Genomic DNA, 23,806 nt, shown 5'->3' with positions numbered 1-23,806 from the left:
TTCTCTGTCTGGTGCCGTGCACAGCAGATTAACCCTCGTCGGATTATGGCCCCGCTACACCAGAATTCCGGGGCGGTTGTCCCTGTGGTCTCATCACCTGGTGAAGGAGTTCATGAAAGGACTGTTCCGCTCGTTCCCGCTGGTGAATGATCCGGCCCCGGCGTGGGAGCTCAACGTGGTGCTGACCAGGCTCATGGGGCCGCCATTTGAGCCTCTGCATTCGGCACTGTTGAAGTTCCTATCGTGGAAGACAGCGTTTCTTGTGGCCATTACCTCTGCACAACGAGTGGGAGAGATCCAGGCCCTCTCCTGTAAACCTTTTCACGAGACGAGGGTGGTGCTGAGGACGCACCCTATTAGGGAGAATTCTCTGTTAAGGCTAATTTCCCAAACCTAGTGAATCCCCCAGCAGCTTTGCTGGATTTTTGGTTTTTTTTTTTTTCTCCTGCTAAGAGTGAGACTCTTTTTCTCCCACTCTTAGGCATGATTTGAGAATGTCCTTTGACTTTGTAATGTGTTTTATGGGCTATGGGGTCTTTTACTCCATAGGGCTTCATGTGTTTCTGGTATGTGTGTTACACAGCACCCTCAGTGCAGTAACACAGGGGTGTCATAGTGACCCCCAAACATAGACTCCATACCCTGGGGCTGACTGTCACCCAGGGCATGTAAAGTCACCGTTGACTTTACTAGTCTCAAATTGTGAACAGAACCAGTACAAACCATCATATTGTGGAAGTACTGGTAGGGGTAATTCGATTGCCCTGGGTCTGTTTTCTAAGGGGGCACTATCCAGTCCCCCTTGTCGAGTTTCTGGCTGGTGGCAGTGGATACCACGCAAAATATTCCACCGGAATATTTCCTATGGGATTTTCCCATTCATTTTAAACGCACCACTTTTTGGTGCAATTTTAAAGATACCGCCGGGTTATTTATTTAATATTTATTCCCCGGTTGGGTCTTTTTGCCAGGACTCGGTTTTAAAATGGCGTTTGTGTTCCACTTTTGGCGGGCTTCTGCACAGAAGCCTCCAAAAGTGGTGCCACTCTGTCTGGGTCTACAGAATGTGTGGGAGGGGGAAATAGGCACCCTGGACTGAGTTGCCTTGGCAACTCAAGTCACACTCTTGTGTGATTGGCCCAGTGGTGAGCTGCCCGGCTCACCACTTAGCATGTTTGATTGACCGCTAGGCTGATGAATGGGGGTTTTCTGCATCAAAGCAGGGCTTTGGGGACTGGAACTTCAGAAGTCGCCACAGGACCTAAAGAGTCCGAAGAGGGGAGAAGCTGAGCCATCTACAACGACGACACCACCGGTGGCGCCCTGCAGTACGAAACTCACCACTTTCCCGATGAAAGAGAAGATCTTCTTCCAAGAGAGTCTTCTTCCCTTTGAGCTGGTGGGACCAACCAGTTCGCCTTTTTCGCCTTCCTGGGTCGTCTCATGGTCCAATTGCCCGTGCCAAGCGCCCCGGCGGCCAGATAGCCATGCTTCACCACTACCGTGAATAAAAGGGTAGTACCTTTTAACCGGGAAACTCTGCGGCTGGTTTCTTCCCTGGCAGTGCAGCGACCTCCAGCCTTCCTCCACGTCGAGATCTTCTCTTCCCCTGGACGAAATACCAACTTGCACCCGCTGCCAGGAACAACTGCCCCCGCTGGAGCTTTCTCACCATTTCAGGTACTGTGTCCCGCCTGGTCTCCCTTGCAACAGACTGTCCAAGGTGTCCCGTAAATCCTTGACTCTCTATCCTGGGGTGACCTCGGACCTGTTAACATTTCCTTTCTAACTTGATCCAACCTCTTTTGACTTTTTCCGCAAAGACTTTGAGTGCATTTCCACTGTGTGATCTTGGGCACATTATGCCTTGCACTCTCCAAGAGTGGGCCTGGCCTATGAAGTTTTTGCTCAACAGTAGACCCTGCCTTTCCTGACTTGCTGTGGGTTCTTAAAAGTGTTGGTACGGTGCGTTTTTCCTAATTCTGCCTTTTCTCTCCCTTTTTCTAACAATTATTGGAGTGCCATCTAGGGTTACGCGCTCACCTCTGTTTTGCTAAATGAGTGGTGTATTAACCTAGATTTGTCAAACAATTAATTAGGGAGGTGTATATATTTCTAGTGGCTGTGTTTGAACTTGCTTGACAGATTAGTGCCAGTGTATTTTTACAAGTGTGTTTTTAAATAAATAATTATATACTTTTATACCCAAGCTCTGGTCAATGTTTGCTGGTGCTACTGTATTTTTAGCCCTATTGTGTATACTCTATATACTGCCTAACTCTTCTTGAGAGAAGTCTGACTGCTGAGCCACAGCTACCAGGTAAATCTGGGTGGTGCAGACTGCTACCAATTGGGTTTACTGCTAACACCTGTAATCTTAAACTTTTTGCAGTGATCCCTAAGGGAACTGCACAGGTTTCTGCCTAACACACCCCTCTTTCATGCCCAAGGTGCCATCGGACTTCCACCTCAACGAGCCGTTGGTGTTACCTGTTTTCTTCCCGTCGCCTTCGTCACCAGCTGAGAGGAGTTTGCATTCGCTGGATGTGGCTAGAGCGCTGAAGTTCTACGTGGACCGCACAAAGTCTTTGGAAGACATCACAGCTGTTTGTAAACTTTGGACCTGTGAACCAAGGGAAGGCCCTCTCGAAGGCTTCCATTTGCAGATGGTTCTCCGGCTGCAGCATGCACTGTCACCGGTTGGCAAACCGACCCTTGCCCGGCCGTCCGAGCCAATTCGACAAGAGCGATCACTGCTACCACGGCGTTCTTGTCTGGCGTGCCTCTGTTGGACATCTGCAGGGCTGCTACGTGGAGGTCGACGCACACCTTCACGAGATTCTACTGCGTCGACCAAGATTCCAGAGAGGAGTCCAGAGTCGGACAGGCAGTGCCGCGCAACCTGTTCGTGAGGAGGTAATAGATGCTTAATGTTGAGTTGTTGAAATGCTTAATGTTGAGCCTTGCCACCTCCCGTGGTTGTGCATGTGTGTACTGCTATGTATTCTTGTATTCATGAGCATGTGAATCCATGCCAGACCCCATGCTGGAAAAGGAACAAGTAACTTACCTGTAACTGTTGTTCTCCAGCAAGGATCTGGCATGGATTCACATGCGAACCCTCCCTCCTACCCCTCTGTGGCTCTTCTCTTGGTCCTACTGCCACGTTACGTGCTACCAAATCAGAAGATGGCTGCCAGAGAGCCTTAGGTAGAGGGCAGTCATTTGCTGGGGGCAGTATGACCGAGACCAGTGATTGGTTACTAGTAGAAAGACAGTTCAGAAACAAAACTGATTTTTTTCTTTACCGAAGCTTCCCAGCCTGACGACGGGGAATATTCATGAGCATGTGAATCCATGCCAGACCCATGCTGGAGATGAACAGTTACAGGTAAGTAACTTGTTCCTTATACGGCTGACAAGCAGCCTTTAACAATACAATTCATCCATCAACCTCACATAAGTAAAAATATGAAAACCTACATACAATTTATTAAAAGTCCTATCTAAATAAAACCAAATTCAATATTATTAACAAGGGCAATTAATGTTTGCAATACCATAGAGATATTTTTTTTACATAAAATAAAACCATACACATAAATGAATCTAAGAGTTTAGCTATCAGGTCAGAAGTTTCTAAACCACATAAACCTCTCTTCCCAAGGACTTCTCCATCTATTATGTCCCCTGAACCCAGGTACTTACTAAAGTACCTTTTGTGCAATGATTGCAAAAAGGAGCACTCCAAAACAAAGTGTCAAATAGTTTCAATCTTTTCATCTCCACAAAACCTACATGTGTTTGTTGAATCATGTTATACCTAAAGAGGATCTCCTTTGTCGCAAGCAGTTTCCAACGAAACCTAAGGAAATCATTTCTGGCCGATATACTAGGGTGGATAGATGGTCAAAAAAGGTGCTACCACCCCTTGTGTCTTATGCTCAAGACTCTTATGTAACAGGGATGGATAGTTAAAAAAGCTGTGGGCAAAAATACATCCCTGTCTAACACCGGCGATTGTCTGAATAGGGCCTGTTGTTTCACCCCTCCTGTTCAGTCTGACCTTAATTTTAGTATTTTCGTGAAGTGCTATCAAAAGTCTTAATAATGCAGTTGGTACATTCCAACTCGCCAATTCTTGCCAGAAGAGTGCTATGTTCACTCTATCAGAAGGCTAATGTCAGGCCAATACTTGCCACATAAGCGGCGGTTACTTTGCCTTTCGGGGCTAGATTTTGGACATATTTTAACAGCAGTCCGTTTTGGTTAGTGCTGTGTTTATTTTTCCCAAAACGGGTCTACCATTTTTTAATAGGCCCTGTTTCGAGTGACCAGGCCTCCTTTGGCCTGTAATTACAAGGATTATTTGAATCCCCTCTCTTATAAATCTCAATCAAAAATAGCTGTCAGCTCACCAGAAGGATTTGTTCTTTTAAAATTTGACAGTAATAAAGGGTCAATATTGTTGACCAAGAGGCCGGATCATTCTTAAATAACATATTAGAGCGCCTATTAGGCCCTGGCGCCCTTGATGTGCTAATGGTTTTTATGATGCCCAACACTTCTTCAATTTCTATAGTCAAGTTCCATTCATCCACATCAGAATCCAGAAGTATAGGGGGAGAAACATCAAGCACTGAACTGTGCCTAAATGTAGCCTCATAGTAAGAGACCCACTGGTGTTCCCCTATGGGATTTAGCTGAAAATAAGCCTGACTGCTGCCCAGGCAATTAATAAGACGCCAGAATGTAGTGGTGGTAGTTCTGCATGGAGAATCAATCATTCATTCTGCATCATTCTGGAGAAGTTGTCCCATATATCAGCTTCACCAGGTACATTAGGACTGCTTTGCCCTTTTAACCTCCTTCACCTGAGTCAATAGGACCATTATTTCTCTTAATTGCTTTTATTCTCTCTCGGCTCCCTCTTTTTGCACCACAGAGTACAGTAAAAAAGGTGAACATTTTTCACTATGCCAAAGTTCAATTTAGTTTCAGCCTTGTCGAGGACATTTCCATGTTGCAATCTAGAGAGGGGGAAGCCCATAATGCCTCTGCCCTATTATTACCAAGGAGGCCTTCTGATGGTTCCATGATATTCTATTTACAAATACTGCAGGAACTTGGGCCCTGCTACCTCACTTTAAGGGGGGGATCAAACTCTGCAGTGATCATATTGTGATCGCTCCACTCACATGAGAGCACTTGAAAACATGAACACATATTGAACAGGCTCTGGTCCACAAAGATACCTCTTTCCCAGGTAGTTTGATACGGGAGGTCACCACAAACCGATCCATTCAAACGGGAGGGACGCAAAGTTGCCAGCCATCGCTTTCCATTTCTTTTTAGTCCCAAGGGTATCTTTGTTGCCCCAATGCAAACTTGGCATTTGGGAAACAAAAGGAGTTTAGGTCTCGCCCCAGGATAACTAAGCCCTCTGTCCACACCGCAACCCAATTGGAGATGAGTGCCAGCACCTCATAAAAAACGGACTCTATGTGAAATAGAGCACTGTGCCGATATGTATTCAGCAGTAAAAATGTTTCGTTTTATACCTCCAATCACAATTGTTAGCTGAACTACAAGCCGGCTCTTATTTGCAACAACTTGATAATCTACTGCAACCCCAAGGCTCTCCTTTATCAAAGTTTCAAGGCCACCTGATGGTCTCCCCCTCTGGCCTTTTACAGCTGTGGGAAGAAATGTTACAAACCCATCCACAATAGGAGCCTCTGTCAGCCATATTGCCTGAATAATAATAATCACATATTCACTTAAGAATTTCCCCAAGTTTGGATGATTAAAAAGTTGTGCATGGTGCAACTATTTCAAGATAAGATAGTTAGTTTACAGGAGGCTAGATCTTTTTCACATCAAGGCTAATGAGATACCTCCATATCTTCTATCATTGGCAAAGGCAGGGTTGGCACATGCATCCATAAGGTCAATCTGACAGCTGACTCTCACAATGCTCAATCCTTCCCTATGGTCTCGTAGGCTGGTTAAGGAGTTCCTCAAGGGTCTGTTCCGGACATTCCATCCTGTGAAAGCACAACCTCCAGTGTTGGAACTCAATGTGGTACTCTCCAAACTCATGGGCCTGCCTTTTTAACTTCTACATTGATCCCCTCTAAAGTTCCTCTAATGGAAGACTGTGTTTCTGGTGGCTATTACCTCTGCCAGACAGGTTGGGGAGCTGCAAACTCTCTCCTGCAAGCCACCATATTTGACTTTCCATCAATCCAGTGTGGTGCTGCACACTCATCTCTCGTTTATGCCAAAGGTTACCTCGACTTTTCACCTGAACAAGTCTCCGGTACTACCTGTGTTCTTTGGCTCTCCCACCTCTCCGATGGAGAGTGCATTGCATTCACTGGACGCTACCCGTGTGTAAATGTTTTATATTGCACGCACAAAAGACTTTCGCAAAACTTCACAACATTTTGTAACATTTGGACCTGTTGAAAAATGGAGGGCCCTGTCAAAGGCTTCAGTTTCCAGGTGGCTATCTGGCTTCATCTTCTACTGTCATCGGCTGGCAAACAGACCACTGCCAGGCAGACCATGGGAACATTCCACCAGAGCCATGGCTTCTACTATGGCGTTCCTGGTGGATGTTCACCTGCCTGGCCTCTGCAGGGCTGCTATGTGGAGGTCTACCCACACCTTCATTAAATTCTACTGCATTGACAGATTGCACAGAGGAGTCCTGTGTCGGCCAGCAATGCTTCTCAACCTTTTTGCTTGAGGCAAGTGCTCCACAGTTGAGTTTGCATTGCTTCTGTTGAGACCTGTACCACCTCCCGTTTGTTGTTGTGTATGTGCTGCTATATAATCGTATTCATGAGTATGTGAATCCATGAAAGATCCAATACTGGAGGAACAAGTTACTTACATGTAAGTCCTGTTCTCCAGCATTGGTATATTTTATGGATGTGCATGCAACCCTCCCGCCTACCCCTCGGTCTCTTCATTGGTTTCTACTGCCACTTTATGTGAACTTTTAAATCTGAAGATGGCCACCAGGGGTGCAGATAAGGAGGACCACTGTCATTGGCTGGGGCAGTATGACCCAAAGTGACAGCAATAGGCTATACAATTACCAAGCATTTATTTAAGTTTAAAGCAAAACTGCTTTATTGTTACTGAGGATTCGCAGCCTGACAACAGGGACTATTCATGAGCATGTGCATCCATGAAAGATACCAATGCTGGAGAACAGGAGTTACAGGTAGGTCACTTGTTCCTTTAACTGTACTACAATGCAGAGTGTGATGGTGAATGAGATGTGGAAGTGTTCTGTCCTTGATACCATGATTTGGTCTTTATTTCATTGAGTTTTTTTCCCCCAACGTTTGGAAATTTCAATTTTGTTACATCTCATGTTTGGAAGATAGCATACTGCTGAAGATGAAAAAAAGCTCAACTTCTTTAAGGTCTACAGTAATTAACCCGCCCAAGTTGTATGCTGTCAAATGAAAGAATGCATGACTAAGTGGTTTAGATGTGTATATTAAGCAGTGTATTTGTATTTTTGTACATAAAACAGTTGTGCTTGTGTTATTAAATATTTCTATTTTGCATGAAACATTAATAGGATCTTTCATGCCAAAGTACTAAGCAAAGGGAGTAAAAATAAATAGAGGAGTTTGATGTACTAATAAACAATGCACTCATACTTATATAATCTCATTGGGAAAAGTAGAAGCATATAGTTTTTTTTTATAAAGGTATTAATTCAAATCTGTCTCTTAGGTATTTAAACAAACTTTGATTAACACCTTCAAACTTGGGTTTAAACAAATAGATTCCCAGAAGGCATGTTTCTTTTCTTACACTGTATAAGTTACTTGGTATATTTATGTAATTAAATTGTATTCTTTACAGGTACGATTATCTTGAGTTCACTGATGCTAGAGGTGTAAAGATTCGCTACGACACAAAAGTTGGCACTGATAAATGGCCGAAGGTAAGTTTAAAAACAAAGATTTGCTTTTAAAGAATTACTCCCAATTACTTTTTCCAACAGCCTATTTGTTGCCAGGGCGTTTACTTTGAATTGAACCCATCGACTTCATATGTATTAAATGCTGTTTAACTTGTAGTAAACACATGTTTTATTTTAGCTGTGCTGTGGGGGTGACTTTACTCAGCTAGTTAACTATAACATTGTCATCTAACCATTGGCTTCATAAGATGTTCAAAATGAGACGTTTTAATGGAATGGAGCCTCCTGGCCACCAAGGACAACTGTATTTTTGTTTGTTGGGTGATGGACACTACTAGTGGGGTTGCAGCAAAATTGATTTTGAAGTTGGTGTGCTTGTGCCGATGAACGATGTAACCAAATGAGCTACTAAAAGTGGAAAAACGCACAGAAGCAAGCACACTCCTGTGCCATGTTCACACAAGGTCTGTGCAGTGTAGCCCCAGTTCGTACACTAAGTTCTGGTGATTTGTCTACTTCACTGCGCTTGCAGATATAAAAGGTGCATCAGGAAAAGGACTCTTCCCCCAGAGGATCGTGGATTTCCAGTTCCTCCCCCTTAGCCACCAGGAGGTGTCTAGCACAGATAGTAGCTGAAGCAGTCAATCTTGTATACTTCTGTCCAATGTTTTCTAACACTGTATCTTAGAGGCTACCGGGTACCTGAAACATGACAATCCATTAGGTGAACATATTTCTGCCAACGTTTAACCTTGTCATGAATTTCAATGCACTATAGCCTAATAAAAGATTAGTGGCTTGTCTTATTGGCATTAAAGTTAAGCACATATATGTCCGGATCGCTCGTATATGAGATCTAAAATGAGGAGAAAGTATGGAGGATGCTAGTGCTCCCTTTACAGTGCAGAGACATTTCAGATCCTCCCACCCCCATCATCCCAAAGCATACTCCCTGTATGAGGGAACAACTGACGGGACGCCCACTAATGTCGAGATTAAAAGGGAAGCAATTTGAAAGTAGATGCATTCTACTTTTAGGGCCATTGCAAATGAGAGCACATATGCATTAGGAAGCTTACTTCAGTTCGGTGTCCTCTAACCGACCCTGTATCTTTGAGGCTAGTGGGTACCAGAAACATGTCAATCCATTAGGTGAACATATCTCTGCCAATGTTTAACCATGTCATGAATTTCAATGCACATAGCTAAATAAATGGTTAGTGGCTTGTCTCATTGGCATTACAGTGAAGCACATATGTGGCAAGATTCCTCATAAATCATATTTAACACTGAGGGGAAAGGATGGAGGATGCTAGAGCTCCCTTTATGATGCAGAGATATTTGAGATGCTGCCACCCCCATTTATCATCCCAAAGAGTACTCCCTATATAAGGGAACAACTGACTGGCTATGATATATGACATTTATAGCGCGCCTATGCACAAGTGTTTCAAGGATGTGCACCGATACTGAGATTGAGCCATTTTAAAGTAGAGGCATTCTATTTTTGGGGCATTCCAAATGGGAGCACATATAGGAAATAACAGTAACTTCAAAACACTACAGAATACCAGCAAAGGATTCAAATATATTCAACTGTTGCTGAAATGCCAGTGAGAGAACTGAAGTGGAAATGTGGTGATGCATTGAGGTATTGATTCTACAGTGTATTAGAGGGTGTTGTTCAGTGAGTCTAAAAGACTCCTGGAAAAAGGCCCCGATCTGGAGGTGGTTATGGTGCAAAGAGAAACCCAGAGAACACAGTTTTAAATTTTCAAATTGGCATATTGGGTAGTCATCCATTTTCAGATAGGTTGAGCACAACAGACTGAGATATTTTCTAATCATCATCTCTTAGCCCTAGGACCATTCAGTGGCATTAGGTACAGTAGAACAACATTTAAATGTCATCAACACCCGTTTTTAGCACTGTTTTTCTGTGTAATTATTGCTGAAAAAAACTTGTTTTGAATTATTGTTCAAATTATTTTTGGGGGAGTTCCACCCCAAGCCCCTAGTAATTTTTTTTATTCCCACCCCCCCAACTCTTTATATGCCCTTTCCCACCACCTCAAAAAATAACAAAACATTTTTTCCCAGCAAAAATTCAGCTGTAAAACACCTGTCGTAAAAACAGGTGTCAGTGTAACCATGCCAGTACATTTTGTTTGAATGTCTGTCCGTGTGTGGATTTTACCTGCATCATGTGCAGAAATATCCCTGGCCTGCATTTCCCTGCCACCAATTGCTAGTCCATAGGTCTCCGATGTGAGCTTGCTTTCTATGCTCCGCTGAATTCTGTTTTGCCAATGCCTCCGCTACAGGGCTACAGGACACCTAACTGTCTGCATGCTGTCTCTGATCCATGCAGACTCTAATGCCTAAATCATGCTACAGTTTTTATTGAGAGGAGTGAGGGTACTGTGTCAGAGTTGACCCATATGGGGGCCATCATCTGTTTGTGTGCATCTGTGTGTGTTTCTACCAGTTTGCATGTATTTCCGTGTCATGGTGTATGTCGATTGTCTGCATGGGTGTGACATGCCTGTGTGTGTCTGGCAATCCTTTGGGTATCTTCCCCTTTTGGGGGACTCCACAAGTGGAGCTCTTTGCTTCCAGAGTGACTAGGAAGTGCAAATCCTCCTGCCCAGGGCATTTTCTCAGCAGGAAGCTCTGGGGGAAGCATCAGTTGTTGAATGGAACTTCAAACTACTTATACATTTCTGCCTAACGTTGAGTCAGATCCCTGCATACGCAGTCCAGCGGACGTGATACCCAGAGCTTATGGACATACCCATCCGCACTCCCTGACACCTTCCTACAAGGGTCGATCTGCTCCCATACTCTGGATTTAGAGACCTCCATGTGGGCCTTAGCAGCCTGAACCTTTGTGGCTGGCTGTTTTGAAGCTGAGCTATAAGAAGTGGGACTTGTCGGATGATATCCTGGATTTACGTGTTTCCGCTCGGAGGCTTGCCCGCAAGTTCTATGCCTGCATGTGGTGACATTTTTTGACTTGGTGTTGGGAGAGAGGTCTGGACCTTTTGACATGTCCACCTTCCTCTGCACTGAATTTGCTGCTTTCCTTGGGCAGGAGGTTACTATAGATTGGCACTGTGAAAGGGTACCTGACTGACACATCTTTCTTTGAAAGGACTCCTCAACCAGGGTTCTTTCTATTGGATTCCTTCCTCTTTGAGATTCATCATCCATGATATCCTATCAACAGCACAGCTTTTCTTTAGAAACCTTTCCGCCACCAGGGGGTGCAGTGCAGCTTCAAGTCTGCTCCATCTGATGCCTCTAAATGCCCAGCGCCAGACATGTCAGGGCCAGTATATATTGAGCGTTTATGCCTACAGTTGGTGTACATTTTGTGCTCTAGTCTTTACATTATCCCCTTTTGTGAATGTTTTGCTATTCTTGGCCCAGTTGGGGCTGCAGATTGGCCCTATAAAAGGAAACCTTGCAGCCAATTTTGGTTTTTAAGAGATCCCCGGAACAGGGGTCGTTCTTCACAATCCCCAATGTAATTCAGCTTTTGAGGGCTTATGTAACCAGTCTCCCTCCACCCCCAGTATGTTGTTGCAGCATGGGATTTGAATTTGGTTTTGGCATTCCCTATGGGAGCTCCGTTTTACCCTTGTAAAGGCCCATCCCCGTCTTAGCACGTGCAAGATAATTAAATGGACACACCCCAACGGGGAATGAGACTAAGAGAACAGGTTGCGAGAGTTAGTCTTTTTTATCAAGAATTGCCATCCAGAGAACTCTGCTGCCTGAGAGCGCTCTGGCAAACATTACAATTGCATCAGCTTAGCAAGGCAAAAATAGTCATCAATGACATCATGATATAAGGGATTTCACAGACACAGGATTGGATAAACATTAGGTAACATATGTGGCTTTTAAGCTCTGCTCCCTCCGGATTGGCTGCTCGGTAACATCGAGGGTGAGGGGGCACAGGCAGGTTTGTGGAGATGGATGAGCTACAAGGCCTGGTTCAGACCGCTTCACACACGGGACAGTGACCTCAGAGGAAGAGTGAGATGTTACATTTGTTTTTGTTGCAATTGCCTCTGGTCCAAGCGTGAGAATGGAGCTGCAGAACTTTCAGACTCTGTGAGAAAAGGTGGGGGCCCTTTGCGCGGTGTGTGCGGCGCTGCTAAGGGGAGAGAAGCCTTTTCTTATTATCACAGTGAGGCCTAGTTCAAAGATGGAGTCGAGGGTGCACAAAATGGATGCCACGCATCCCGCGCAACAGCCCGATCTACACCAATGCCAGAATAAGGCTGATATTAACATAAGGGCGATGGAGGTGTTCTCCACCATTGGGAGAGCACATGGTCCAAGCCATACTGAATGTATGGTGGGGGCCTAAACAACCCCTCACTCCCACACATTCCCCCCTTCTGTTACATCTAAAGTAACAAACTATTTATTATTTTTATTCTCATTTTGATAATACTCTGCTTCTGCAACCGCTTCGTCCCAAGCAGGAGTTCCTTTTATTGGCATCCATGCCCTGCACACACTTCTTAAACTATGACCCTTCCTTGCATATTCATCTAGGGTGCATGTCATATATATTCCTCCATCCCCATCCAGTTCCACCCACACTTCCCTGTACCATTGCAGCTCCCTTGGTTCTTTTATGGTGGTGTGATAAAGATTATCTACCCTGTTCCCGTTCTGGCGATATACAGCTATCATGCGATACTTTAGTGGGTTTGGTTCTCCAGTTTGCATTTGTGCATCTATCATAGTAGCCACCGTTTTCTGTCGGGCCATTGTTACCATCACCATTGCTGAGTTAGGCATAGATTTTGCACAGCATCGGATACCTAGTTGTCACACACAGAAAAATAGTAATATAAAAACGATGACAGGAACAAAACCTTTCATCACGGTGTTGAACCAGGACAGTATCCAGTTGAACATATTGTTAAACCAGTTGCTTGGCTCTATTCCGCCTTCTTTCGACATCCTCTCACCTAGACTGTGTACTGCTGAGATCACGTGGGAGAGTTTCCCATTATCTGCATCTTCAGAAGGTACGAATGTACAGCATGCGCTCCCGATTTTTTGGCAAACACCGCCGTTCATCGCTGTGAGAAGGTCTAAGACGTACCGGTTCTGCATTGTCATTAGGCGCAAGGCGCGCAGTTCCACCTTGAGCACATTGAATCCCTCTTCAGTGTCGTTGGCCAGTTGGTCAGCTCCCATCGGACTATCTGTAACCGTTTGGCTTTTGTTCGTGCCTGGAGTCCTGTTGCTGGCGTTAGGAGAGAAGCAAAGAATGTCTCTGCAGAATTGAAAAGTTTGTACTTTGACGGGATCTCAGCGAGAAGAGCAGACGATTTGTTGGAGATGTAGTTCGATGCTATCTTTTTGCAAGAGTCTGTCTTTTAGGTCGCTTTCCGACAACAGATCATAAGAAGGAGGTTCTGTTATTGCTAGTTGGGGCGCTGCCGATGTTTTAGCCAATTGCCCTGCTGCCGATGTGCCAGCCAAACCTTTTCCTCCTTGGATATGGCTTTCTGGTATTACCATCAGAGCTGAGTGCAGGGTGGCCAGGGCGCATGTACCTCTCCATGATGCTGGTAGATGCAGGTAGGCTTGTTTGCCACAGACCCAATACATGTCCATTAAAGTGGCTGTACCTTTTTTCATGTCCGGGATAATGATTGTTTTGTTGCACTGCTTGTTGGCACCCATGGGCACCTTCCCTTCTCTGTGAAAAGGAAGTTCATGTGATATTTCCTTTTGGGTCTTGATAGATTTTTCGAGAGCAGTAACCCATGTGAGTTTTGCTATGTACTGGGACCAGACAGGAGCACACGTGTCCATGACCCATTGAAAGTTCTCTTCAGTTAATCCTCTAAGTCATGGGTGCACAACATACGGCCCGCGGGCCAGTTGCGGCCCGCCATGCTCTTTTGTCCGGCCCGCGAGGCACAAAGACTTTCCTAATGGAGGGCGGCCCGCTGCCGCCCTCCATTAGGAAAGTCTTTGTTGTCTTCCGGGCCGGACAAAACACTGGCCGTCATTGGCTCAGCACACATGCACCACGTTGCTCCTACGAGCCACGTAGTGTGTGTGTGCTGACCCAATGGAGGGCCAGCACTACGGCTGGCGTGGTCCATAAGGCTTGATGCCGGAAGGCATTTCAGCCTTGGACCACGCCAGCCGTAGTAAGATTCCAGCGTTCCAGCTTACCTGCCTTCCAGCACGTCTCCGGTAAGTGGTCTGTTTGCGTTTGTGTGTCGGGTCTGTTTTACTTTGTTTGTGTGTGTATGTTGCGATGGGGGGATGGGGGGATGGGGGGGTGTCGGATGTGTATGAATGTTGGAATTTGAATGTATTTTGTGTGTGTGTTGAGATGCGGGGATGGGTGTCGGATGTGTATGAATGTTGGAATTTGAATGCATTTTATGTGTATGTTGAGATGCGGGGGTGGGGGGGTGTCGGATGTGTATGAATGTTGGAATTTTAATGTATTTTGTGCGTATGTTGAGATGCGGGGGTGGGAGGGGTGTCGGATGTGTATGAATGTTTTGATTTGAATGCATTTTGTGTGTATGTTGAGATGCGGGGGTGGGGGGTGTGTCTGATGTGTGTGAATGTTTGTATTTGAATGTATTTTGTGTGTATGTTGAGATGCGGGGGTGGGGGTGGGTGTCGGATGTGTATGAATGTTTTGATTTGAATGTTTTTTGTGTGCTGAGTTGGGGGGGTTGGGGTTCGGGTCTGTATGGGTGCATGTGTGTGTGTGCTGAGTTGGGGGGTGGGGGGTTCGGGTCTGTATGGGTGCATGTGTGTGTGCTGAGTTGGGGTTGGGGGGGTTCGGGTCTGTGTGTGTGCTGATTTGGGGGGTGGGGGTTCAGGTCTGTATGGGTGCATGTGTGTGTGCTGAGTTGGGGGGTGGGGGGTTCGGGTCTGTATGGGTGCATGTGTGTGTGCTGAGTTGGGGGGTGGGGGTCCGGGTCTGTAAGGGTGCATGTGTGTGTACTGAGTTGGGGGTGGGGGGGGTTCGGGTCTGTAAGGGTGCATGTGTGTGTGCTGAGTTGGGGGGTGGGGGGTTCGGGTCTGTACAGGTGCATGTGTGTGTGCTGAGTTGGGGGGTGGGGGGTTCGGGTCTGTATGGGTGCATGTGTGTGTGCTGAGTTGGGGGGTGGGGGTTCGGGTCTGTAAGGATGCATGTGTGTGTGCTGAGTTGGGGGGTGGGGGGTTCGGGTCTGTAAGGGTGCATGTGTGTGTGCTGAGTTGGGGGGTGGGGGGTTCGGGTCTGTATGGGTGCATGCTTGAGAATGTGTGTGCTGCGTTGGGGGCGGGGGGGTTCGGGTCTGTATGGGTTCATGCTTGAGAATGTGTGTGCTGCGTTGGGGGCGGGGGTTCGGGTCTGTATGGGTGCATGCTTGAGAGTGTGTTTGGGGTATAGTGTTTGGTTGGGGGTGAGGGGGCCATGGGGCATAGTGTTTGGTTTGGGTGAGGGGGCCATGGGGCATAGTGTTTGGTTGGGGGGTGAGGGACAGGGGGCATAGTGTTTGGTTGGGGGTGAGGGACAGGGGGCATAGTGTTTGCTTGGTGGGTGAAGGACAGGGGGCATAGTGTTTGCTTGGTGGGTGAAGGACAGGGGGCATAGTGTTTGCTTGGTGGGTGAGGGACAGGGGGCATAGTGTTTGCTTGGTGGGTGAGGGACAGGGGGCATAGTGTTTGCTTGGTGGGTGAGGGACAGGGGGCATAGTGTTTGGTTGGGGGTGAGGGGGCCATGGGGCATAGTGTTTGGTTGGGGGTGAGGGGGCCATGGGGCATAGTGTTTGGTTGGGGGTGAGGGGGCCATGGGGCATAGTGTTTGGTTGGGGGTGAGGGACATGGGGCATAGTGTTTGGTTGGGGTGGGGGCCATGGGGCATAGTGTTTGGTTGGGGGTGAGGGGCCCATGGGGCATAGTGTTTGGTTGGGGATCAGGGGGGTGAGGGGGCCATGGGGCATAGTGTTTGCTTGGGGGGTGAGGGACAGGGGGCATAGTGTTTGGTTGGGGGTGGGGGTCATGGGGCATAGTGTTTGGTTGGGGTGGGGGTCATGGGGCATAGTGTTTGGTTGGGGGTGAGGGGCCCATGGGGCATAGTGTTTGGTTGGGGGTTAGGGGGGTGAGGGGGCCATGGGGCATAGTGTTTGGTTGGGGGTGAGGGACAGGGGGCATAGTGTTTGGTTGGGGGTGGGGGCCATGGGGCATAGTGTTTGGTTGGGGTGGGGGCCATGGGGCATAGTGTTTGGTTGGGGGTGAGGGGCCCATGGGGCATAGTGTTTGGTTGGGGGTTAGGGGGGTGAGGGGGCCATGGGGCATAGTGTTTGGTTGAGTGTGAGGGACAGGGGGCATAGTGTTTGCTTGGGGGGTGAGGGACAGGGGGCATAGTGTTTGGTTGGGGTGGGGGCCATGGGGCATAGTGTTTGGTTGGGGTGGGGGCCATGGGGCATAGTGTTTGGTTGGGGGTGAGGGGCCCATGGGGCATAGTGTTTGGTTGGGGGTTAGGGACAGGGGGCATAGTGTTTCCTTGGGGGGTGAGGGACAGGGGGCATAGTGTTTGGTTGGGGGTGGGGGCCATGGGGCATAGTGTTTGGTTGGGGTGGGGGCCATGGGGCATAGTGTTTGGTTGGGGGTTAGGGGCCCATGGGGCATAGTGTTTGGTTGGGGGTGAGGGGGCCCATGGGGCATAGTGTTTGGTTGGGGGTGAGGGGGCCCATGGGGCATAGTGTTTGGTTGGGGGTGAGGGGGCCATGGGGCATAGTGTTTGGTTGGGGATGGGAGCCATGGGGCATAGTGTTTGGTTGGGGATGGGAGCCATGGGGCATAGTGTTGCACTCCAAGAGTGAACTCAATAATAAAGCTAAAACAGGCACAGTTAGGAGATGTACATCCTTTGCTTTTTTGAGGAAACCTGACTACATAATGCGAGATGAATTAAACACTGGGCGTCTGACAAGGGTACTTCTTGTGGTACAAGTATTTTGGGTGTTCCTGATGTTTGTGGTATGAGAGAGCAGACATATAGCAGCTCTCAGCCGTGGCTTGTTTTTCTGTAGCACTCATGTCTGAATACCATTTATTTGACTGGTCTGGGGGGCGAAGGTCTTCTATTTCATCTAACTCCAGGCAATGGTAGATGTCATATCTTTTTCATCCCGCCCCCCTTTTCCGTCTCCTCCTCCCCCTTTCCTGGTTATTCATTGTTTTTACTTTTCGATAATTTATGGGAAAAACTCCTGCTCATGCCGTGTCATTGAATTCATTCATGGTATACCCAGCCTGTAGTTCTGGGGTCTCTTGGGTAGCAGCAACAAAAAAGTGCATTATAGTTCCTTGTGAGGTAGGTTCTGTGGTTGTCCGCACATCAACATTTATCAGCTTAGATTTATCCTCCCAAAAGTAATAACCATCATACTGGTTAGTTTCATTGTCATTACTCGGGCTTATAGCAGCAAGTGGAAGGAGGGGGGCTGTTGCTGTGCCATTAATATGTAACGTAGTGAGGTTTATATTAACAGAATAATTAACATAATAATTATGTTTCCACATGGTTTTCACACCTGCCATATAAGTACTGATACCTCTCGTATTAGCTTTGCCCCGCTCCCCCTTTTTTCATGTCATTCTCAATGAAAAACACAGTATAATACCATGCCATAAAAATAACTTAACCAATAACAATATTGCATAATATTTCACGCTGCACTCTAAATTATAATATTTGTTTGCTCAATTAACTACCCTATCACTAACTAAGATTGCGGTGTTACCTGTGAGTGCACTCCTTTCGCCCATTGTGTTACCCGGAGGGGCAATATGAAATTGTTAAGTTACAGGCATATATTTCATTATTTATTTCATTACGTTTGTCATTTTATCATTAATATCTACTTTTCGCTCAATAATACTTTCTATGGTGTGCACACCTTAATGCTATTGTTTCATATTTCTTGTTCTATCAATTGTAATTATATTTGTTCATACTTAACATCATTTTCTTTCAATAATGATCATCATTTCTGTATACAGGCTGTGAATTGCGTTTCATGAAATTGATAGACAAGAGAGAAAGAGAAAGAGAGAGAGTTGTAACTAATTAATTTCTTATTTACTACTTTTCACTTCTTCGTCATTTTGTTCTTATTCATAGTTCCTCACCTACCCACTAACTTCATTGCTGTTACTTTGCTCGGATGGAGGGATTGCACTATCACGTGCTCTTCTCACATCTGACAGATGCACCCAATATTTCAATCCCTTAACTATCCCTTAACTTTCACTGCGGTAGGTGTGCAGTATATGACCTTGTAAGGGCCATGAAATCTTGGAGAGTTCCACCGTCGAACAAAGCTTGGTACATACACATTTTCACCTGGCATTAACTGACCCTTTGGACTGTCTTGGGCTGGCATTGCAATGTCTGTCGCAGCATTTTCAGTAAAGGGTGGTGCAATTCGTCGTGCTATGCTACGCACTGCGTGTGTCAGCTGAGTAAGGTATTCCTTTAATGCTTCCCCTAGCACTGTGGCAGCTCTCTGCACATCTGAAGCTTTTCTTATTGGGGAGAGAGGCGTGTGAATACGCCTGCCTGTCACTATTTCGTGCGGGCTGAAATGGTGGTCTTTACTTGGTTGCGTTCTTAGCTGGAACAGTGCTGGGGCAAGCAATACACCCAGATCTTTTTTAGCGTGTTGCACAAGTTTGATAACTTACTTTTCAGTAGGCCGTTGATCTTTTCCACCACTCTGTTAGCCATTGGGTGATAAATCGAGCACAGTTTGTATTTGACCCCTAGTAATAACGTTACTTCCTTGAAGAGGTCATTCACAAAGTGTGAGCCATTATCTGATCTTACAACATCACATCTGCCCCACCTTGAGAACACCTCCCGCACCAAGAACTTAGCAGCACACTTCGCATCTGGGTGTGGGCATGGTCCAGCTTCTACCCATCTTGAAAATGGACAAACTATCACAATTAGGTATCTTGCTCCATTACACCTTTCTCCCATATCCGCGTAATCAATATGGAGCTCTCTGAACGGGCCCACAGGACGTGGTAATGTTCCTCGCAGTGTTCTCAATATCATCCCTGAACTGTATGTCTGACAGGTGGTACATTCTATAGTGAATTTTGACAAATGTTCCTGTAGGTTCGGAACAAACCAATGTTCTTTTATGTCTGCTGCAATATGTTGCTTAGTTACATGTGTTGGGAAGTGTAGCTGTTGGAACGCTACTTAAAGCAACTCCACTGGCATCACCACTTTCCCTGTTAGTTCCTGTCTCCATATTAAATCTGTTGATGACTGCTTACACCCTCTCTTGGCCCATAGTTCTTGCTCTTCTACTGGTGCATGCCTTTGAATTTCTATTGTTTGGGATATTGGTGTATGGTTGTATCCTTCTTCTAATGTTTCTGTGCTTTGATAATACATTCAATCGCTGGTGGGACATTGAAATACGCTAGGTCTTTCGCTGCTGCGTCTGCTGCCCCATTTCCCAAAGAGATTGCATCCTTGTTATTGGTATGGGCTTGGCATTTCACCACTACCACTACTGATGGTTTGGCTAGTGCATCAGTTCATTTAGTAATGCAGCATGTTGTACTGGCGACCCATCTACCCTCCGGAACCCTCTGTCGCCATTGTGACAGCCTGACTTGTACTGTTGTTTTGGCGTACGCTGAATCTGAATATATTGTTAGTGCACATCCTTTAGCAGTGCGCAACGCCTCTATTAGTGCGGTCAATTCCACTGCTTGTGCGGAGTAATGAGAGGGGAGATGCTTCTGTACAATGATCTCATATTCCTCTTCCTCCATTCTTACAACCGTCACCCCCACATGTTTTCTCCTGTTACACTATCTATTTAGGCTGATCCATCTATGAAGTATATCTCTCCTTCCTGTAGTGCATTTTCACTCGCTTTGGGAATATCATCCTCTTCTCCCTCGCATGTAGCACAATTGTGTTCCTGCATGTCTCCTACATTGCGTGGTTCAGTAACAAATGTGGCTCGGTTTACTGTTATACACCTGACCACATGGACATTTGGACTGGATATTATTATTTTGTAGGCTTTCGCCCTTTGTGTCGTTAATGTTGATTTTGATCTTTCTAGGATTGCAAAGAGTGAGTGCTCCGCATATAGGGTCACTGAGCATCCATCATGATAGTGGTGCTTTTGTTGATTGCGAAGGCTGCTGCAGCGAGAGCTTGTTTGCATGCGAAGTGCCCTTGCATCACTGAGTCCAATGTTCTGCTGTAATAAGCCAATGGCTTCTGGCCTAGCGATGTTTTCTGTGTCAGTAGTGCAGTCATTAGGGTACCATTGCAGTGTGAGAATAAGTCGAATTCTCTGTCGTAATCTGGGTTCACAAGAACTGGTGTGTGTGCAAGGAGATCTTGCAATTTGAAATACTGTGTCATCCTCTCATTTGTCCATTTTATAGGGACATCATTTTTTTTGTGCTTCCTTCAGTGCTTGCAGCAGTGGGCATGTGTATGCCACGTAATCAAGTATCCATGCGCGGCAGTAATTACAGATGCGAGAAACATTTGCATGTCCTTTACTGTTTTTGGTATTACCATATGGCGTATGGCTGCTGCCCTGTCGGGCAATATCCTCTTGCCATCTTTTGAAATTAGCTTTCCCAAGTAGAGCACTTCTGCTAGGCAATATTGCAGTTTGCCTTTATCTACTTTGTACCCTTTCGTGGCCAACAAATTCAATAATGTTATGAAATCGGCCCTGCACTGTTCTTCACTCTTGCTGCAGACAACTAAATCGTCTACGTATTGTATTATGGTGCTTTCTACATCAATGTTTCCGAGATCTTCATGCAAAATCCTATTAAAAATGCTGGGGCTTTCGCAATATCCCTGTGGTAGTCTGCAATGTTCATATATTTTCCCCCGCTAGCGTGAACGCTGTGAGGTACTGGGAGCTTGGGTCAATTGGAATTGAGAAGAAGGCATTTTTCAGGTCCACTACGGTGAAGCATGTGTCATCTTTAGGAATGCTACACAATATTGATGCTGGATTAGGAACTAATGGGAATTCTTTTTGGATGATGTCATTAAGTGGGCTTGAGTCCTGGATCATCCTTCAGGCCCCGCCCTTCACTTTTTTAATTGGAAAAATCACTGTGTTACAAGGTGAATTGGATGCCACTATTATCCCTTGTTGTAATAGGGCATTTGTTTCTTGTATTCCTTCCTCCGCCTCCCTGGAAAGTGGGTACTGTTTTACTCTGGGCAATATGGCTCCTGGTTTTAATTTTATTTTGATGGGTGTAACTTTGTGTAATAGCATTACATCATGGGGGCCTGTGGTCCATATTTCTGGCAGCACCTTCTCCATGTCATTCTCAAAAATGGTGGGTGGCACGTTAACACTAGCCATGAGAGGATTGTGTATTTCCCTATGCTGGATCATGATATCACAAGGTATGCTCATCTCCATTATTATTTCCCCGTCACTCTCACTGTCAGTAAGCAACTCTTCACCAGTTAGATTGCGCAACATTATGTTTGGGTCTATGCACAGTACTGTTCTCCACTCGAACCCATGTGTGTCCAGTCCTATCACTGTGATACGTTTACTTGAGACCTGCACCCCTTCAAGGTCAATAGACAAAATTGTTCCGGCACAATGTCTGTATTTACAATTGGGCGAAAGACAAAATCTGAGGGGACCTTCCACTCTTTCCTTGTTTATTTCTGGCACCACTCGTGCTAACACCTTTATACCGTAAATGAACATATCCATGTCAATGGGCACCCCTCTTACCGCAACTTCATTTGTTGTCGTGCTGATCATCAGCATCGCCCATACAGGGCACACTCCTGGGGTTGAACAAACTCTCCCCCGCTCAGTAAAGGAGATAGTCATGTTTAATTTACTCAGAAGGTCTCTTCCCAACAAATTTATTGGCGCGTCTTCATGATATAGTAGAGGTGCGTGCACTGTTTTTCCCCTACTGTTATATCAAGATCTTTTGTGTAAGGAACTTTTAAAATAGCCCCAGAGAACCCTTGCGTTTCCAAATTTCTTCCCGGCCTTCCATGAGGCATGATTTTTCAGCTCCTGAGTCCACCATAAATATGAATTGTTTATTGCCTATCTCTGCTCCCACTAGTGGTTCCTCTTCTGCACGTAGGGTAGTGGATAGGACTGGACACGCAAGTGCTTTCTGTGGGCTGTTCTAATCTGCATATGTCTCAGTTGCAGGAACTGAGAAGACGTCATCTCCTACCACCGCTGGACCGCGGAAAGGTGCAGGTGCGCCATTAGCGGATGTTGCAAAAATGTTATTGTTCTCATTTCCTACAGTATTTTGTCTTGCCATTTGCTGTTGCATACCCCTCTGCTTCTGGTTGTTGTTGGGGCTGCTGTCTTTGTTGCATTTGGGGCTCATTATAATATTGCTCGTTTTGTCCACCCCCTCCCATAGGCAATCCATAGGGGCTTCCTGGATGTGGGTGGCCATACTGTTGTTCATTTCCCATAGGGGGCTGTCCTTGGTAATAGCTCATAGGTTGAATTCTACATTCCCTTGAATAATGCCCCCACCTCCCGCATTTCCAACATGACCCTTGCGGGCCTCCCCTTATCCCGGGCCCTCCAAATCCTCTATTTCCCATTCCTCCGAATCCCCCTCTTGGTCCTCTGTACCCACCTCATCTTCTTGCTGGTCTCCCTTGCCATTGGGGCCCTCCGTACTGTTCCTCTCCATCCCACTGCTCCAGTCCATTTGCAGCCCATGTTGCGGCCTTTCTGGCTTGTGCGCTTCCCACCCCCTCTTCTCCTTCGCCGCTCCTGTCGGTTGATGTTGTTGCATTCAGCGCTGCGACCTTCACTGATTTATTTTGCACTAGCTTCGCCTCGTCTGCCAACCTTCGCTGTGCTATCTCTTTTTCTCTTTCTTTGATCCTCCTACAATGGTGCATAATTATGCTCTGAATCTCGGGTCAACCATTGGCTTCTATCCCAGCTATTTTGTCCAAGGCCTTCTGTACCTCCTTTGGAAGCCCTTTTTTGATTATGAAGTAGAACAAGGCGGTAGATTGATTCCACGCTGTACCCGTTTCACTTCTCCACAGGTCCTGCACCCGGAGGATAAATTGCGTAGGCTCCTCCTCTCCCATAGTGCACTGCATCACTAAGTGTAAGTCTGGAATGTCTGGAAACGTTCTCTGCAATGCATCCCATACTTTTTATTTATTTTTCATTTTTAAAGCGCTCACACAGCCCGCGGGCATCGAGGCGCTGTTACAGGAATTTGTTGGGTTTTAGTTGCGTAATTGTTTTTTTCGTCTTAGTTGCGTTTTTATAACACGCTTAAACACCCAGAGGCTCCTAAGCGCGGACCCGGGGATCAAACCTGCATTGCTTTGTGTCGTCTTGCTTCCAAGGTGCGCACGTTGCTGCTGAGCTATCCTCCCATACTTGTGCTCTAACATTGTTAAATGGCGATACGTCATGGCGGTCACAGCTCATTGTCACTCCCAGGAACCCTGCCTTCACCCACACTGTGTATGCTTGATCACCAACAGCAGACACCAGCACATTTTTCACATCCCCTATTGCCAATGGTACTCCCGCTGTGTTCTTTTCGAACGCATGTATCCATTTCCCTGCCCCACCCCGAAAGTGTAGGGAGAAGTTTCAACAAGTTATTCTTATCCATCTGTGCCCACGGTATGTAGTGCGGCCTCCCTGCTCCTTTATGTATCAGAGGCATTTGTAGCTTTGTTTTCCCTCCTTTCTTACTTAACGTTCCCTTCTTTGTTTTACTTACCAGCATGTTTCCTACTCT

General features: G+C 46.2%; 1 protein-coding gene across 3 annotated transcripts in view; it reads left to right on the top strand.

The window, feature by feature from the left end:
• The window catches only part of ZZEF1 (zinc finger ZZ-type and EF-hand domain containing 1), a 3,309,810-nt gene that overhangs the window by 1,243,363 nt on the left and 2,042,641 nt on the right, over positions 1-23,806 (top strand). For all 3 annotated transcript variants that reach the window (XM_069614719.1, XM_069614718.1, XM_069614717.1), the window contains exon 23: positions 7,894-7,975. In XM_069614719.1, coding sequence (XP_069470820.1) covers positions 7,894-7,975 — 82 coding nt within the window. The remainder of the gene's footprint in view (positions 1-7,893; positions 7,976-23,806) is intronic.

This window comes from Ambystoma mexicanum, chromosome 9 (assembly GCF_040938575.1).
Source record: "Ambystoma mexicanum isolate Mex_15411 chromosome 9, UKY_AmexF1_1, whole genome shotgun sequence".
In the NCBI taxonomy this organism is placed as follows: Eukaryota; Metazoa; Chordata; class Amphibia; order Caudata; family Ambystomatidae; genus Ambystoma; species Ambystoma mexicanum.
This window is presented reverse-complemented; position numbering and strand designations above follow the sequence as displayed.